The sequence below is a fragment of the Cenococcum geophilum genome (assembly GCF_001692895.1).
Source record: "Cenococcum geophilum 1.58 unplaced genomic scaffold K441scaffold_19, whole genome shotgun sequence".
NCBI lineage: Eukaryota > Fungi > Ascomycota > Dothideomycetes > Gloniales > Gloniaceae > Cenococcum > Cenococcum geophilum.
In genome coordinates this window covers 1,947,255-1,962,941 of record NW_027137577.1, presented here as the reverse complement: position 1 = coordinate 1,962,941, position 15,687 = coordinate 1,947,255, and the positions used below count along the sequence as shown (strand labels likewise).

At 39.1% G+C, this 15,687-nt stretch overlaps 2 protein-coding genes across 2 annotated transcripts; one reads left to right on the top strand and one right to left on the bottom strand.

The window, feature by feature from the left end:
- Window positions 1-10,601: 10,601 nt before the first annotated feature.
- On the top strand, window positions 10,602-12,468 carry K441DRAFT_659420 (carbon-nitrogen hydrolase; the record flags this gene model as incomplete). The annotated part of the gene is made up of 1 exon (XM_067648529.1): window positions 10,602-12,468. A coding segment is annotated over one exon (1,086 nt), but the record flags the coding sequence as incomplete, so codon positions are not given.
- A 2,084-nt stretch (window positions 12,469-14,552) lies between these two features.
- On the bottom strand, window positions 14,553-15,236 carry K441DRAFT_526166 (uncharacterized protein; the record flags this gene model as incomplete). The annotated part of the gene is made up of 1 exon (XM_067642160.1): window positions 14,553-15,236. A coding segment is annotated over one exon (684 nt), but the record flags the coding sequence as incomplete, so codon positions are not given.
- Window positions 15,237-15,687: the final 451 nt, after the last annotated feature.

Here is a 15,687-nt window from a genome sequence, read left to right as displayed (position 1 = left end):
CTTTATAGAAGTAAGTGACGCAGTATTTAGAGATAACTTAATAAGTAGATATAGTACGGAAGGATATCTATTTACCCTATTCGGGGGACCAATTAACTAGCGCTCTACTAAGTAGACGTTAGTAATAAAGTTAAGCACTAAGGCAAAGCTTATGGCTCTATTATACGCAGGGACAGAATTAATCTAGTAGGGTCGCTTCTTTAAAGAAATTGGATTAACCTTAGATAATAGGCAAATAATTAATTATAATAATCTATAGATAATTTAACTGCTTATAAAGGACGGACTAGAGCTATCTATAAAGCTCTAACATGTCGATATACACCACCACTAGTTATGTTAAGAAGTACGTAACGATTGAATTAGGATTAACTAAACGCCTACTATAGCAATAGTAGTAGACAGCTTAATAAAAGCTCTGCTAAGGCAGAAGCACGAGACATTCGTTTATTAATTAAATTTGGTTAATATTAAGGAAAGGATCTAAATTGAAAAAGGTAAACAAGGAGGAAGATATAGGGTATATTTAACTTAACACCATACCAAGACCCGCGATACAGCTTTGACCCATAGGGGCTCAAAGCTAGGGGGGTGTGTCGATCTAGATTGGGTTTTCTTACTACCGTCTTACTACCGTCTTACTACTATCTTTAATGCCTAGTACCCTAGGTCTTACTACCCGTTTTTATTACCTATTTTGACTTAGTTGCCTAGACCTACCTTATGTATAAATAGCTTCTTTTCTTTATAGTTTAAATAGACAGAGTCCTTATTCTTTACTTACTTATTAGTATACGGACTACTAATTGACAGATACTCTCTTCTAAAAGCTACTCCCTTACCTACTATAAAATCTCTTCTGGTGTAGACTTAGACGGAGTAAGTATTACTAGATTAATTCTGTATCTATATATAATAGAGCTATAAACTCTACCTCTAGCTATAGTAGGTGCCTTAAAGCACCTATTATAGATCTATATAGGTTTTATATATATTAGCTAGCGTTTAGTAAAGTTATATATAGTTTTATAATTTCTAATACCAATTTTTTTTAACGAAAATAATTGTAAGACCTAAAAATACTTAAGTGATAAAAATAATATAAAATACTAGTGTTAAGTTATTTTAATATCCGCAGCCTCCGTAACGCGGATATTGTTGGAGCGGGTAATAAACCCAGCGTAGCTAATTAAGCGTCTAATCCGTAATCAATTGATCGACGGATCGCTAATCCAAAAATTAACCTATCAATCCAATCCGTCCGTGAGGTTATCCGTCTTAATCCAGATTGGATCAGATTAAGTACTCCTAAAATTACCCAAATACGCGTATATCCCTTGAAACGGCAGTGTCCTTAGAGGAAGTAGTCTGTGCGCGAACACCAGGATCAAAACAACGCGTATATCTGTATAGAATTCAATTATTAATTACACTACTACCGTGCCTTCCAATTATACTAGAATTGATGCAGACCTTATTTAGAAGACTTAATACAATATTCCTCTAAATTAAATCGCAAAAAATCCCTGCCTTAAGCCCTAACCGTTATATAGGTTCCTATAGCGCAGTATAAGCTAATTAAGTTGTTTAATAAGTGTAAGAGGCCAGCCTAACTGGAACGTATAATTATCTAATCGACAGTGTCACTAGTAAGTAGAAGGTAAGTCAAAGGTAAATAAAAGGTAAGTTAAAGGTAGAATAAGTTTTACGTATTAAAGGACAAATGCTTTTAACCACTTCTATTTAGAGACTAATCACTAGTTCTTCTCTAGAGGAGAACTAGCTCCCTATATAATCTTTCTAAGACGCTAGTAAAACTCTTTACCCCTTATCTGTTTAACTATGTCTTCTAGGATATAGATAGAATATAGGTAAGACCTCCTTCTGGAATATAGATAAGACCTCCTTCTATCTCATCTAATATGTACCTTCTAGGGAATTCTGTTACAATTACCTCCCCTTTAAGGGTCTTAGTCCTTTAAGACTTCACCTTTACTAAGCTTTTATAGAGTTCCGGCTAAAACCACTAGGGAAATTCTTAGTAGAAAGGTACTTTATAATGCGGCTTATAGCTAATTCTTTACTAGCGTAGAACCTTACTTTATCCTTAGTTCCTCTACTCTTTTCCTACTATAGTTCCCTATAATGCCTTTATAATAAAACTAAAATAATAATAATAAAAATTAGATGGGATTCACCTTTCTTATTATAAGAGTTTGTTATAAGTTAATCTGGAGGTTGTCCTATATAACGCGTCTATAAGCTACTATCCCTATTTACCTAAAATAGATTCTAATAATAACGTCTTTATTTTAATTTTCTTCTAGTTTATAAGCTATCACCTCTTACGCGTCTTTTCATTAATAATACTATTCGTCTTATCTTTTAGCAGACTATTTCCTCTATATCTCCGCTTTTAGCTTCTATATCTCTAGCTATTCTTTTATAGCTGCTTTATTCTTTTCTTATAATACGTCTATAAGTAATAGAATCCCTATCTTATCTTCTTATAATAATGCTAACTTCTCAGAGTATTCTCTTATAATGGCTTGTAGTCCCCAGACCGGCAGCAGTATCGTTAATCTTCTAGTGACGCCCTAGACAGTATCTATTACTCCTACAGCAGTTTCCCTAAAATGCTATCGTTGCTATGTTTATGCTCTTACGTAGGATCCTTCTTACGTCTATAAGATGCCTTACTCCAGTAAAAACAAATTTAAGTGCTCCTATTATTATAGCAGGAGAAAGACCTGCGTCCTAGTATTTCCCATTCCGTCCTATTCTAGATTTCACTAATTATACTAGATCCCCGCTATTTATACGCATAAGACTTATAGGCTCTAACACGCCATCTAAGATTTCCGCCGATATTTTAATAATAACAGGCGGGGACAGAAGGTGTCTTCCTTTACTTATAGACTCTTTAATTCTATAAGGGTTTTTACTACTATAGAGATATAATATTCTCGGATATATAGTATCCAGGAGCGTATATACGAACAGCTTATCCTTATTAATAATAACATTTATACTCTTACGCGGGCTATTCTAACTAGGTAAGTTTCTCTAATAACTCGCTTAGAAACTATGCTAACTCCTTTAGCTAATATCTCTCTAATCCCTACTTAGACGCCAATTTGGAACCTAGGGATACTAAAGATAGTAATAAAGGTTAAGATAAACGTTCTCCTCGCTAGTCTTTTGCCCGTACTAGTCCTTCCAGTACCCATTATTTTAAGAAGAATATTAGTGGAAGTGCTAATGCTTCTAGGGATAAAGGAGCTAATAATACCGTTAATAATAATGTTAAGATGGAAGAGGAGGCTCCTATTACTACTACTGGTATTTAAGTTATTACCTAGCTCTTTCCTTCTTATAGAATAGCTTTATATAGTGCCTCTTAGGTGCCTCTAGGATGCCCTATTATTGGGAATTAACTTTATACTTTAGGGATGCCTTTATTTTAAGCTTTGGTGACAATCCATATAAACGCAGTGTACTACTATAATCCCCATATATAATAAACGGGTGGTATTCCTATAAATACCTTATAATTTCTTAAAATTTCTAATTCTTTATAGGCTGTCCTTTTGCTCCTCTTTGTACTATTAACTCTACTACATATCTCCAGTACTAGGCCGGATACTCTCCTTTTATCCCTAGGGGATCTTACTAAATCCCTAAGGCTACTTCTTATAGTGCTACTACTCCTTCTTATATAGCGTCTTCTTTAAATAGTATCCCTAGTAGTTCTCCTATAAATCCCTATAGGCTTCCTCTTACAGGATTCTAGGATCCCTATTATAATAGTAAAACATTTCCGTTCTTAATGCCTATACTTAATCCTATGGTTTTAATTTACGGGGTCTTCCCTATTACTTTACCTATGGCATATCCGGAACCATTTCTAAGTCTTTACCTTTAGTTCTTAGGAAGGTTTTAATTACAGTATTATATCCCGGCTAAAGGTACTCCTTAAATTCCCAACTATTATACGCCTAGGAGTATCCTTTTTAATAAACTAAAAATTCGCGCTTTTTTTAGCGCTATCTTTAGTCTAAAATGTCTTCTATATTCCATTTTAGTTCCCTATTAATTTCGCTAGGTAGGGGTAGTTCTATACTATCTCTTCTCTAGTATAGCTTTAATAAGGAAACATAAAATATAGGATATATTAAATAAGATTTTAGTAATTACAATTTATAGGCTTAGTTTCCTTTAGTTTTCTTAACTATCTTAAAGGGTTTAAGCCACTAGTGATCCAGCTTCTTCTTAATGCGTTTTATTCGGATATTTTTTATAGATAGTAAGACTTCGTCTCCTATCTCAAATTCTTTCGGCATATATTTTTTATTATAGTACCTTTTTTGCATAGCCTAGGCGTCTAGTAAGTGCTTTTTAAGTTCCTCTCTACAAATTCTTATTTGCTTAATTCTTTTAGACGCCGCCAGTGCCTCTTTTTTAGGAATAATGTCCTTAACGTTCTAGGGGTTATTTACTTTTACCCCAAACAATACTTTATAAGGGGTTATTTTTATACTACTATAAATGCTTATATTATATACGTGCTGCGCTAGAGCTAACTATAATGTCTAATTATCCTATTAATAATTAATATAGTAGTAGAGGTAGTGTTCCAACAACGCATTTAGACGCTCTATTTGCCCGTCTATTTATAAGTAAAAGGTAGTACTTATCCTTTGCCGTATTTTTAACAAGAGATAGAATAAAGACTAAAATACACTATTAAATACGGTGCCTCTGTTAGACATAATTCCCTTTAGCGTGCCGAATAAGAGCCACCGTTCTAAAAACAGGTCTACTAGTTCTGCTACTATAATCATTATTATAACAGTAAAGTATNCTAAAAACTTTNTATACCTATNNANNATTACTANNATANCNTTAGCAACCTCTNTAGTTCTTATCTTAGTAGGGGGTAAGCCTATAATAAAATCCATTATTAATTTTAATATAGGTCCCTATGGAATAGGAAGCACTAATAACTCGCCATATAGGCAATGCCTAGATATCTATATCCTTTAGCACGTATCACATCTTAATATATAGTCCTTAACCTCTTTAAACATTCCATCCTAAAAGTATTTCCTTTAAACGGCCTTAAGGGTTCTATTAGCACCGTAGTGACCCCTAAAAGGGTTATTGTGGAAAACCTTTAGAATTTCGTCTTAAATCGCTTAGTCCTTTAGGATATATATAGCACCCTTAAAGCGTAATAGACCCTTTTAGTCTTACTACTATAGCTTCTTAGTAACTCCGGCTAAGTTAGTCTTTACTATATCTTTCTACCTCTCCCCAAAGGCGAAGGCGTCCCTTTATTAAGCTTAAAGAAGAAGATCCAAAAAGGTTTCGTATAGATCGCTTACTTCTATTTCGCCTGCCACTATTATAGACTTAAGGCATAGCACAAGACGTTTTAAACCATTAGTGCTAGTAGATTCTCCTACCGTTATACAGTATACTATACTATAGATAGGCATCTTACCTATTTCCCTTAGATCTAAGAACTCGTAGCTAATACGCCATTAAGTTAAAGGTGCCGTAATACCTCTAGCACATCCTATAGATTTCTCGCTAATTCTAGGGTACGCCAACTTTATAACGTCTGCTTAGTCTATAACCTAGTCTATAATTATATCCTACGGCTCCACAATTATATCGCTTTGTAGCTATATCGCCAGAACCTTTATCCTGCTACAAAATTCTATAGTTTTAGGGAAAGAGTCTTCTTTCTTCCTAAGCAAATTTTATAATATAGGGATTATTTCCCCTATGCTATCCTAGATCCTCCCTATCTTATAATCTAGACGTCTTAATAACCTATTGGCAGGATTTGTTTTTTCTAGGCAGTATATAATCTTAAAATCGTACTATAATAGTGCCTCTACCTACCTAGCTTATCGACTACTTAATACCTTTATAGTTATAAAGTATTCTAGGTTATTATAGTCTATAAGAACTTTAATAGGATAATTGCTTTTTATACAATAATATTACCAGTGCTTTATTACTATAATTATCGCGAGTAGCTCCTAGTCGTGCGTTATATAACGCTGCTCTATAAAGGTTATTTTCCTTAACCAAAACGCCACAGAATGCTATTTTCCGTCTTTTAATTAAAATATAATTACCCCTAGGGTAAAGCCGGATATATCCGTTTTAAGGTATATATATAGCTCCTAGTAGAAGTATATTAGGATAGGCGCCAATATAAACAAATCCTTTAACCGGTCCATAGCCTACTTAGCAGCTTTTTTAAATATAAAGGGTCCTAACTTCCTACCATTCTTAGATCCTTTTAGTAGATTAGTAATTAAGAGTATTACTTATAAGTAGTAAACAATAAACGTTCGGTAGAAGTTCGCCGTGCCTAAGAAAACCTATACTTCTCTAAATATTATAGAGTAGGGCTATTTTCTAATGGCGTCTACCTAACTTTTCTCTATTAATACTCCGTTAACGCTAACAATAAAGCCTAAAAAATTAATACTAGTAGTATAGAACGTGTACTTTTTTAGGTTTATATAGAGCTTATATTCCTATAGTCTTTCTAGTACTATTCGCACATAGTGCGTATATGCTTCGTAGTTATTAGAGTAGACTATAATATTATTAAGGTAGACTATATATATCATATCTAACAGGCCTAACAATGCCTTATTAATATAGGCCTAAAATATCGCTGGTGTATTAGTAAGCCCAAATGGCATTACTAGGTACTTAAAGTAGCCGTACTATATTTGGAATGCCGTTTTCTACTTATCGCTAGCTTTAATCCGGATTTAATAGTATATATCTTTTAGATCCAATTTTATAAATATCTTTACGCCCAACAGCCTATTAATAAGCTCCCCTATTAAGGGTAATAGGTAGCAATTCTTTATAGTAATCTTATTTAGCGCCTAATAGTTAATACAGAGGTAAAGGGTCCCGTCCTTCTTAGGTATAAATATAATTGGCGCCCCTACTGGGCTTATAGAGGGCTAAATCCATTCTCTCTAAAAATTGTCTACTATATATTAACGTAGTACCGCTAGCTTATTTTTTAATAGGTTATACAGCGGTCCAAAAGGAGGTTATTTGTCCCCTATATTTATCTCATACTTAACCAATATAGGGTTAAGTAAGGTTTATACAGCCTCTTTACTAGAAATATCCTCTAAGTCTATATATTCCTATAGAATCTCTAGTTCCTTAACTACGTATAGCCGGATATCTAAAAATAAATATCCNNTATCCCCGTTCTTAGTATTAAAAGTGGCATATATAGCATATACCCACCCTTCTTCTTATATATAGTTTAAGAAAGTCTCTTAATCTTTAACTATAATGCGCGGTTAAGACTTCCGATGTTAATATAAGGCTAAAGGCTAATTAATATCCGGATTAACTTGGCGAAGCTATAGGTATCCCAAAATAAGGTTGTACCCCTTAATTTCTACAGTATAGAAGCGTATCTCCTATATGTCCTATAGACTATCGCGGTCCTAGCTAGCCACGGAAAAAGCCTATTCCCCGTAGTATAAAATCTGGTAGCCTCTAATGCTTTAAATAGTGCGCACCTATAAACTGCTAAGGTCTAAATCTAATTCTTTTACTAGTAATTAAGAAATAAACCCTATACTTGCGCCGCTATCTATAAGGCAGTCTTATATTACCTATTTATTATTAACTTAAATAGAGACAGGAATAACCATACGGTAGTTTACTCCCTTCTTCTCTTACTAGCCTAGTGTAAGGGAGTAAAGATCTACTAGGCTGTCTCTTTTCCTAATTAGGCTGACTCTTACCTCTTTTACTAGTAGAAGCGGCTTATATAGCCCTTCTTGCCGTAGTTATAACAGGTATATATCTCCTAGTTCCCCTCCTACGGATTAGGTCTCTGCCTATTATTATTTTAGGGTTAACTAGCGTTACTCTAAAGCTGCGAGGCCTACTCGCGTTATTTTTCCGCAGAGCGGTTAGGTCGGAATCTGCCCCTATTATTAAAGCTAGGTCTAGTCCTACGCTCTTTATTATTGGCGTCTTATTCCTTTCACTTACCTAAATAGTCTCTTTTAGCACTCTTAATCCAAGTAGCTTTAGAGATAAGCTTTTCTTAAGAGGTAGGAATTTCGCCCTTCTCTTATATAGCCTATTAAATCTTAGGTCGTAGCTTAGCAAGTAGCTAGTAAAGTTATATAGCGTTATCCCATAGATTTAAGTAGGGTATATTATCTTCTAGTTCTTCTAAGTAGTTTATAAACTAGACCACAGTCTAACTATCCCGCTATTTAGCGTCGTAGTATCGCTAGTTGTAGTTTATTCTTTAATTAGTAGGGTCTTAGACCTAATTAACTAACTAGGTCCTAAGTTTGCTAAATTTAAGGGGTATAGTAAGTTTCTTCTTATAGTGTATCTATGAACTCTTAACAGTACCACATAGGAAGGTAGAAGTAATTAGTGTCTAATTATACTCGTTAAAATAACGTTTCGGATTTAGCTAAAACTTAGTTTCATATTATTAGATAAAACAATTACAGTTTTAAAGACTATCACTATAGTACTTATTAGGTTCCTTTATATAGAATTTAAGTTTTTCTAACGTCACAGCATAGTATAGCGTTACCCCTTTAAGTCCGCTTTATATTTAGGGTGTCTATACTTCCCCTAATTGTCCTTATAATTATTCTTAGTAGTCTTAATATGCTTATCTCAATTATATCTCTAACTCCTTTGTTTTTTATAGGGTTTTATATAGCGACCGCTCTAATAACTCCCTAGCGGTAATTATTCCTAAGAGTTTTGCAAGGTTAAATAGACCAGCTATGGCTTCTTTATAGGAAGAGGGAATACACTTCTTTAGGGAGACTCTTTAAGCCTCTTACGGTAAGGGCGTTGCTTTATAGGGTATAGAAGTATAGTTTGTTATTATTAATTAATAGCCGTATGTTCCTAACGGATTATAAATAATTAGAATTATAAGAGGCCAGCCTAACCGGAACGTATAATTATCTAATTAACAGTGTTACTGGTAAGTAGAAGGTAAGTTAAAGGTAAATAGAAGGTAAGTTAAAGGTAGAATAAGTTTTATGTATTAAAGGATAAATGCTTCTAACTACTTCTATTTAGAGACTAATCGCTAGTTCTTCTCTAGAGGAGAACTAGCTCCCTATATAATCTTTCTAAGACGCCAGNAAAACCCTTTNCCCCTTATCTNTNTAACCGTGTCTTCTAGGACGTAGATGGAATATAGGTNAGACCTCCTTCTGGAACATAGATGAGACCTCCTTCTGGAACATAGATGAGACCTCCTTCTGGAACATAGATGAGACCTCCTTCTGGAACATAGATGAGACCTCCTTCTGGAACATAGATGAGACCTCCTTCTGTCTCATCTGATATGTACCTTCTGGGGAATTCCGTTACAATAAGCCAATTAACTGCTTAGCTTGCGTAGAGGCCCGCAGGCATACTTAGGTACAGCGTATAGGGCGTCGGAAAGCTCTATTAGAGCTATTACCAAATACTATAATGCAAGCGCGCGATAGTAAGGAATGGCGGAAACGGGCTCCGAGGACAAATTTTGGGTGCAGTTCTACAAGATACCGTTCTGCAGAAAGGACGAGTGCTGGTTACCTTATATCGAGCGACTCAATTCCAAAGAATATGCCTATATATCAAATAGCTATGAAATTAAAAGCTTCGTATTTCTAAGAACGGCTGCTCGATTCGGCTGGTTTGATTAGTGGGCTCTTATCGATACCGTAAGGCCCAATTTTGCCGTGTTAAGGGATAACGCATATACGACGAGTAAAAGGGGTATCGAGGACGTGTCTAGTCTGTGGATAGGTCTGTGCACTTGCACTCCTATACCTAAAAGAGGTTAGTCTACCCTTAAAATAGTAGTAAATCTAGCTTAATAGTTTATCCGTCTGCACTCTAACCTTAATAACCAATCTAAAAGCCTTAATTAACAATCTAGTTAATCAATCTAAGCTTTATTAATCCAACCGACGGTTTATTACCCACTCCGACATTTTCTACGATTTTCCCTATACTCGCGGTTGAATTGCTTAACTACGACGGTTTAAAATACTACCAAAAGTTAATCGATTAGAGAGACCTAATATTTCATAAATATCTAGTCTAAATTAGCTTACAACTCCCCAGAGTTAAGATTATTTTCGTTAAAAAAATACGCTATTAAGGATTGCGGAAGTAGCTATAACGTCGCAATAGGTATATATGTAAAGCCTAAAGTTAATCGATTATAGAGCTAGTCTTACGATTATTTTAAGCCTATATATAGCCTTAGACCTTACGTAGATAGCTTTAACAATTTTATTAAAGAAGGTAACTACTCTATATATAAAATAGAATTGACTTAACAAAAAAGGTTAGCGTATGTCCGCTAATTGGTTCAACGGTCTGACTTTGCTGAGGTAAGTAATAATCAGACGTGATTTTGCAAATCGGAAGACGACGTAGCTGTTATTCCGACGCTAGCCAAAAAAAATCACGTCTGAGCTCGCTGGTAATATATAAAAGCCGAATGGGGCATGGCCCAACTGAAGTTCCCCGCATTCATCATCTCGCAGCCGCCAGGCCGTGTTAAACTTTGATTTTCGTCTACAGATGATAGCACCAATACCGCAGCTTTCGATGGACCTCAATCGACTGATTTCACAATGAATCACAAGTTGAAGCTTGCCGTCGCACAATCACGGACCCTCTCCACCACCGTTGACACGCTCCATTCCCTCGAAGAGACGACGCGTTCAGCGGCACGTTCCGGAGTTCACCTCATACTCTTCCCTGAAGCATACTTCGGTGGCTATCCACGGACATGCAACTTCGGTGTCTCAGTCGGTGCACGGGATCCTGCCGGGCGGGAGCAGTTCTTACAATACTTTCACTCTGCCATTGACCTGGGAGATACACCAGTGGGAGCAGGAGATGACTGGGTTGACAAAAAACTACCCGTTGCTAAGGATGCAAAATTCAGAGGAGATGGAACACGGGAAGAGTTGGAGAGGGTAGCTAGAGAAACAGGTGTCTTCATCGTGACTGGGTTGATAGAGAAAGCGGGTGGGAGTCTTTACTGCGCCGCTGTATACGTGTGTCCACAATTTGGGATTCTTGGGAAGCGACGAAAAGTCATGCCTACAGGCTCTGAAAGGATCGTCTGGGCGCAAGGCAGCCCAAGCAGCCTTCGTGCTGTCACTACCACGATTAACAAAGTCAGACTCACTCTTGCTGCCGCAATATGCTGGGAGAATTACATGCCTCTTTTAAGACACAGCATTTACTCGCAGAATGTTAACCTTTATCTTGCACCAACCGCTGATGCACGGGATACATGGTTACCACTGATGCGGACAATTGGATGTGAGAGTAGAGCGTTCGTTCTAAGCGCTAACCAATGTGTCAGAAAGAAGAACCTTCCGACATGGTGTCGAGGTGACCTCTCTGGTCAAACAGAACAATTATCTTCAAATGGGACAGATAGTGGTAATCGTCGATCCAGGGGAAGATCTACGATCATCTTTACAGAGGATAAACATGAAATCTGCTGGCCAGAAGTTGGGAACAATACTACCCAGCCAGAAAGAGTCCAACCACCGACGGAAAATGGTATTCATCTTCAGCGTGAGCCATCGACCATCGAAGAAGATCCCACCAGTCCATCACCAACAGGCCGAAGAAGATCTATAATCACCGAAACTGCAGAACATCACCATATATCTTGGCCGGCTCCAAAATTCAACTCAAGAAGTTCGTCGTCATTAAGCAGGCGCCATACCTCCGGCGGTGGAGGCGAGGATTTTGTCAGTAGAGGCGGCTCATGCATTGTCTCTCCATTTGGCGACGTTCTTGCCGGACCTTTATGGGAGGTAGATGATGGCGGTCTACTTACGGTGGAAGCCGATTTTGATGATTGCGAACGGGGCCGTCTAGATTTGGACGTGGCCGGATCTTACTCGAGGAATGATGCGTTTAAGCTCACCGTCGAAGGCCTAGATCTTAATCCTCCGCCCTAGGCTTCTGGGAAAGTCATCGTTGAAGTGTTTCCAATGAAGCGCTTGACATCAAAAATTAATAAGCACTATCTACCATATCCCTTAACACGCTCGTCCTAAGATCAAGTGGTCCGTGCAGAACACCGAAGCAAACAACGCGTATAGCCTTATTTAATTAATCTGATTGGGTAGTTCTTATCCATAACGGTAGGACGCAAACTAGCGTGTTAAGGGATAGAGTTATGGTAAACAAAGGGGAAGTGCCTTTCAATATCCGACCGTCTGATATCCAATCTTTACGTTTTGGTGATCTTGTGAGAATCATCTCTAACTTACCCACAGCACTTTTATTTTTCGCAGCGTGCTGCTTATCCTTTTCTTACAATCTAATACTACAGAAACATGCTTATTCACATTATTTAATATTCTCTGGCTATCCTATGCGAAAGGCGACCAAAATAAAGAGATCCTATCCGCGGATGCCAAGGCCGTTTAATTGGCGGAATAAAACCATTTCGCAAATTACCTCCGTTAGAGCATTATGACCAAGTATCTGCCATTTTTAGCACTCAACATCAACCAGGACTTCTTCAGACCCTGCCTTGGCTTTCAGCTTTCTCAGCCATTGCAACATTTCATCTTCCTGGATGTTCACGACTCTGCAGATAAGCATACCCGTGAGGAAATATTTATGCTTTCGACATGCAATAATACACAATAAGTAATGACTGCCTTCGGAGAATGGCCAACCTTTTCCCTCTATGCGTAATCTTGAAAAGGTAGAGTGTCATATATTGGACTTCAACTGGCATTTCAATTGCGTCACAAATTCGATTGAACAGTAGTTGGACGTTCTAAGCCTCTTTCAGAGCCGCACGCTGTTCCCTCCTCCTTGACCGGCCGGACACTTTCTAGCCGCATTATGTCAACTAGGCGGATCAAGGCGATGTTGGAGTGAAGCCTTTCACCTGCTTCGTTCACAAAAGGTCGAAGTATTGAAAGGCCTGATATCTTAGATATCAACCCACTCACACACAATGACATGTTCGCATATAGGTATTGGGAGCCACTTAAGAGATAAGATGATGAGGCCTACCAATTCAAGTCAGCACCGTTCACCATGCGTGTGTGAGTACCACTTTGGAAACACATAATCAAACACCAAAGTATTCGTACCCTTTCCAAAGTAAGTTCCTATGGCGTCCGGTAATAAATGAGCAGTTGTGAAATGAACTCTAATTTTTAGCTGATGTCCGACTGATTCATTCTGCATATCGCAAACTGTGACTTGAAGTGGAAGCCATTTTACAATAATGTATCCCCCAAAGGCCCAGCCTGGGTGATCGAGCTTAGAGACCTTGAAATCTGCATCCACTAATAACAAGTGCTGGGTAGAGCTCGCCGAAATCCTCTTGGGTACATTGGTCTATCTGGACAGGCCTATGGCCGCTATGGTGCATGATATTCGGTGCCAGATCTTGCCGCTAGCTCGTAGATACGTTAATCTAAGTGTTCCAGGAGACGTGACCTCAACCAGCGAGGCATTCATATCCAGTGAGATCCTGGTACAGCCGCGTTAATCTAGAAAATGCAACTAGCTTGTCGCCGGGTTCAGTTAGGCATGTTAAGTATACCATTAACAAGGCAGCTCCACAGATTAAACAGAGACAAGGATAGTCGCCCCTGCTACGTGCTGTTGAAATCCAAAATCTCAATTAGTGGGTCGAATCTCTTAGGCTGATAATGAAAGAGTATTCCTTTGGGGGAAGATTTGTGTTTGTGCCTGTAAAAAACTTCCAAAGGATTTGCTCTTCGGCGAAGTGACGCAGCCCCGGGCAAGAAGCTGTTCTCTGAAGATCTAACCACATTTTTTAGAGGGGCTAGTGGTATACTTATGATCCCAGTAAGCGTCATCGAATATTAAAGTAATCCTTTGTATTTAGATAGATAACACCTACTCTCGACACTCTGAGTTGAATATACTTCTGGTAACGCCGCTGAAAGTGCTCACTTCAGGGGCTGGCGGATGCCGAAGCAGTAATATTGCAAGACAAATACGTATAGTCATCTTCAACCTTGGTTGCTGTCCTGAGCACCTCCGCCGGGGCGGACGGGCGGACGGTTGGAAAAGCTGTTGATCTGACTAACGACTATAGCTATATCCCCTGGCGTGTTCGTCTTTGCACTCGGCGTTAGTAGTAGCTTCGTATCTACTTGTATCAGCATACCCTCTGGGCTTGTTAAGAGCCGTGGCTGCCGTATTGTAGTCTCCCAGGTCTGTATAATAAGCGCTTGCGGTGCGCGTAATAACTATTATACCGCTTTTAATCCGCTCTCAGCATCTCGCAAAGGCTCTTTTCGCATCCACGCCCTATTCACCCGGTACCCGACGCATATCCTATTGACAATGTATGTTCCAATCCCGAGCATAACGAACAGACCCATACACAATATTGCCACAATTACAACGATCGAGAACCACAAGCTTGACGGAGCGAACGCTGCCCAATTGCTGCTGTCTGGCTGGGCTGCGAGGCCTACTTGCAGGGACGACAGGATGAGCGTAAGGCAGGCAAAGAGGAATAGCAGCGGTGCTGCGAACCGCGCGAGGTATTGCCCGGAGTGCCAATGCATTCGATCGTAATACCACGGGAAGATCTTTCCGAGAGAGGCCGGCCGCATGATGCGCACGGCAAGGTTGAGCCGTGTGAGGCGGATGTGGCCATACTGATAGCGCGGCGAGACAGCGGCATCTGGAAGTGACCGAAAGGGCTGGATAAAATGTTGGAATTTGGTGTAGGAGACGTTCTCCGGGAGAAGATGGGCTCTCTTGGCTATCCTGAAGTCAGATTCGTGTTGTATGAGGTGGCCGTAGGTACGCAGCAAACCGAAAGCGGAGCGGCAGCCAATAGAGAGAGAGTCGGTGGAGTATGTATACTGTCCTTCAGTTGCCTCTGCCGGTGTGAGATAGGTTTTCCAGAAAGCGAAGTTGAATAGGCACTGTGGAACCGGTTTTAAGTAGATAATGCTATAGTTCCGAACGAGATGGAGGCCTGGGTTCTCAGAGATGGTAACACTACGTTCGGTGCTAACGTAGTCGTGGAGAGTGTCGATGTGGGAACTTCTTCGTTTAGTGAAGACAAAAAAGTAGGGGGCTAGCTCGTCCAGGACAGTGCATTCGACTTCACGGCGCAGAAACGCATCAACAGCTTCGCGCGAAGCATCAATGAAAGGCTCGTTGGGGACCGCGACTGGATGGCCATTAATGTCCGAAGGCACCAGCTCTACTTCTTTGGCAAACGGGGGTAATTGCACGAATGCCATGAGATTTTCATAGAATATAGAACGAACGACGTTTTAGGAGGGCCAGATGCGAAAAAATTGTGAGAAGTTTGCTCTTGTACTGCACATTGGAGTAGCCTCAATGCTGCTCAGCGTGGAGTACGATAGCTGTAAGCTTATCCTACGGCCCCGCATTTCCTAATAGCCAAGCATGAAGCGCTTGGCGCGCTAAAATATCTCATAGCAATCACCCACACAGCGGTTTTACAGCCGAAGAGAGCTGAGGAAAGGCTGAGCCGAAGTTGAGCTAGTCTAATCCCGGCGTGCAGCTCGGCGGGGTCACCGATAGGGTCGGCGAAAGCTGTACGGGGTCGCCGATGGA